At 39.8% G+C, this 3342-nt stretch overlaps 2 protein-coding genes across 2 annotated transcripts in view; both read right to left on the reverse strand.

The window, feature by feature from the left end:
- Positions 1-442: 442 nt before the first annotated feature.
- On the reverse strand, positions 443-3087 carry LOC123972182. Its single transcript, XM_046051484.1, has 3 exons — positions 2657-3087; positions 874-1317; positions 443-689 (listed from the first exon to the last, which is right to left on the reverse strand). The coding sequence occupies exons 1-3, from the start codon at positions 2944-2946 to the stop codon at positions 623-625; spliced, it is 801 nt and encodes a 266-aa protein (XP_045907440.1). The 5' UTR covers positions 2947-3087; the 3' UTR covers positions 443-622.
- A 37-nt stretch (positions 3088-3124) lies between these two features.
- The window catches only part of LOC123972807, a 152489-nt gene continuing 152271 nt past the window's right edge, over positions 3125-3342 (reverse strand). The window contains exon 19 of the mRNA XM_046052500.1: positions 3125-3131. Coding sequence (XP_045908456.1) covers positions 3125-3131 — 7 coding nt within the window. The remainder of the gene's footprint in view (positions 3132-3342) is intronic.

The raw sequence follows: 3342 nt of genomic DNA on the forward strand, positions 1-3342 counted from the left end.
GTTTACTGATCACATCCTGATGACATGTGGTTTCTTTTCAATATTGATAATTAATCACTTGATCAAAATCCTCTCATTCACTCCTCTTAATCATTCATAGTTCAAACATCCTGCTCAGTTACAGCTCTTTTCTTGACTATATTAGAGTCAGGGGAGCCAATAAATGAGCTCCAATCCAGCATCCATGACCAATCACATGTTGGGATTAAAAATAAAAATGATTAAGAGCTGAAAATGTGAACCACTTTAAGAAATGTGGTTCATTAATATCAGTGTGTTTGTCGTAGCTCCACTAAAATCAATATGTTAGTCAACACTAACACATTGATGTACTTAGAGGGGAAACATCTTTTAATGCAGGAAACTACTGCTTCATCCCTGAGATTTGCTTAATCACAGCAAAAAGCTGTAAAACAGTAAAAAAGAACATCAGTGGTCCTGAAGAAGAACTGAACTCCTCATCATCAACACAATGGTGATGGTCTCTGTTGCTGACATTGCTGGAGCTTGTTGGATCACATCATTATAGCTGAGTCTCTGTTTCCTTTTTACTGAGTCCATAGATGACTGATGAAAACAGCCTCAAAGGAACAAACTTGGTGCTCGATGGAGGAAACACGTATCAGCTCATGGGAGATGAGCAGGACTCCGTGGGAGCGTTGCTAGGGGGGGTTGATCTGCACAGAACTCTGGGTAATGTAGGAATAAACACATTGGGCTGCGTGGAATACAACAGCATTTGATCTATAAAACTAAACTCAGTGATATAACGTTTATGTGGACTGATCACCTGAACACTTTACCTTCAACTTCAAACTAACAGTGAGTTTCCAGAAATGTCCACGGAAGTCATGTGAAGTACAATCCATTTACCTGAGCTGTGAGATATAAGGCAGACACTGTAGGAAACTCCTCACTTCACTCTCTTCATCTGAGCAGCCTGTCAGCTCCACTGGTTTCTTCTCTGTTTGGAGTTTCAGCACTTCCAGGAGGATGGAGGTCTTTCTCTCTGAGAGGTTTATGGACCAGACTGCAGGAGCTGACTGGAAAACTGACTGTAATGATGGAAGGACCCTCAAGCCTGTTTTAGTCTCATAGTCCTTCAGGTGGGAGTACAGATCCAGCAGAAAACTACAACGATATTTGTTCTTATCATCATCCATGTATCTGTCTTTAAGAGGGAATGATTGATATCTGCACACTGATGATAACAGCTCCAATATCTTCTCTCCTGTCTGCTGTTCTCTCTCTGCTGCTGCACTGAACAGATTCCCAAAGAACTTGACTTCACCGGAGCCTCTAAACCAGAAAGAGAAACTGGAACGAGAATTGAATATTTTGTTATGATATGATGTTAACAGCAGAAAAAGAGCCATGCATTACTGATATGGAGTTTATCTGCTAAAAGCCTACAAATACCTGCTGTTGAGCAGAATACAATAAAATCAATCAACCTAAAACTCCAAGTAACAATGATTTTAACAGGGATATATGTGGATTTTAAAAGACTGTTACTAAATTAAATTCTTGACAAAATGTTGAATGGAGCAGGAAAGTCAGGCTACAAAGGTGTATCCTCTCCTCTGTATTAAAGATTGTATGTTATACTGGAATACCACTCCTGAACCAACAGGGTGGCTGAAAGGAAAACTTTACCCAAAAAATGTATTAATCAATCAGCTTCAAAGCTGAAATACTGGACCACAAGTTTTAACATCCATCATTCTGTAAAACTCTATGAAACTTCATACAGTACTAGTGTCACATAATTAGGATTTCTAGTGGTTTACTGATCACATCCTGATGACATGTGGTTTCTTTTCAATATTGATAATAAACCACTTGATCAAAATCCTCTCATTCACTCTTCTTAATCATTCATCGTTCAAACATCCTGCTCAGTTACAGCTCTTTTCTTGACTATATTAGAGTCAGGGGAGCCAATAAATGAGCTCCAATCCAGCATCTATGACCAATCACATGTTGGGATTAAAAATAAAAACGATTAAGAGCTCAAAATGTGAACCGCTTTAAGAAATGTGGTTCATTAATATCAGTGTGTTTGTCGTAGGTCCACTAAAATCAATATGTTACAACACTAACACATTGATGTACTTAGAGGGGAAACATCTTTTAATGCAGGGAACTACCGCTTCATCCCTGAAATTTGCTAAATCACAGCAAAAAGCTGTAAAACAGTAAAAAAGAACATCAGTGGTCCTGAAGAAGAACTGAACTCCTCATCATCAACACAATGGTGATGGTCTCTGTTGCTGACATTGCTGGAGCTTGTTGGATCACATCATTATAGCTGAGTCTCTGTTTCCTTTTTACTGAGTCCATAGATGACTGATGAAAACAGCCTCAAAGGAACAAACTTGGTGCTCGATGGAGGAAACACGTATCAGCTCATGGGAGATGAGCAGGAATCTGTGGGAGCGTTGCTAGGGGGGGCTTGATCTGCACAGAACTCTGGATAATGTAGGAATAAACACATTGGGCTGCGTGGAATACAACAGCATTTGATATATAAAACTAAACTCAGTGATATAACGTTTATGTGGACTGATTACCTGAACACTTTACCTTCACCTTCAAACTAACAGCGAGTTTCCAGAAATGTCCACTGAAGTCATGTGAAGTACAATTCATTTACCTGAGCTGTGAGATATAAGGCAGACACTGTAGGAAACTCCTCACTTCACTCTCTTCATCTGAGCAGCCTGTCAGCTTCACTGGTTTCTTCTCTGGTTGGAGTTTCAGCACTTCCAGGAGGATGGAGGTCTTTCCCTCTGAGAGGTTTATGAACCAGACTGCAGGAGCTGACTGGAAAACTGACTGTAATGATGGAAGGACCCTCAAGCCTTTTTTAGTCTCATAGTCCTTCAGGTGGGAGCACAGATCCAGCAGGAAATCACTCTGACATTCGTGTTTATCAACAGTCATTGCTCTCTCTTTAATAGGGAATGTTTGATATCTGCACACTGATGATAACAGCTCCAGTATCTTCTCTCCTGTCTGTTGTTCTCTCTCTGCTGCTGCACTGAACAGATTCCCAAAGAACCTGACTTCACCGGAGCCTCTAAAACGCTGAGAGACACTGGAACGAGAATTGAACATTTTGTTATGATCTGATGTCAACAGCAGAAAAAGAGCCATGCATTACTGATATGGAGTTTATCTGCTAAAATCAATCAACATAAAACTCAAGTAACAATGGCTTGTAACAGGGATATATGTGGATTTTAGAATGGAAGAGGGGAAGAGTTTTACTAAATTAAATTCTTAAAAAAAGATGTTAAAGGAAGCAGGAAAGCTCAAGCTGTTCTAACTCCAAAGTCG

The sequence above is a fragment of the Micropterus dolomieu genome, linkage group LG01 (assembly GCF_021292245.1).
Source record: "Micropterus dolomieu isolate WLL.071019.BEF.003 ecotype Adirondacks linkage group LG01, ASM2129224v1, whole genome shotgun sequence".
Classification (NCBI taxonomy): Eukaryota; Metazoa; Chordata; class Actinopteri; order Centrarchiformes; family Centrarchidae; genus Micropterus; species Micropterus dolomieu.

Coding starts and splice junctions, on each gene's coding strand:
- LOC123972182 (XM_046051484.1), bottom strand. CDS start 2,946: ATGACTGTTGATAAACACGAATGTCAGAGTGATTTCCTGCTGGATCTG. Junction 1,318..2,656: donor CCTTATATCTCACAGCTCAG/GTAAATGAATTG, acceptor TTCTCGTTCCAG/TTTCTCTTTCTGGTTTAGAG. Junction 690..873: donor CCTTATATCTCACAGCTCAG/GTAAATGGATTG, acceptor TACATTACCCAG/AGTTCTGTGCAGATCAACCC.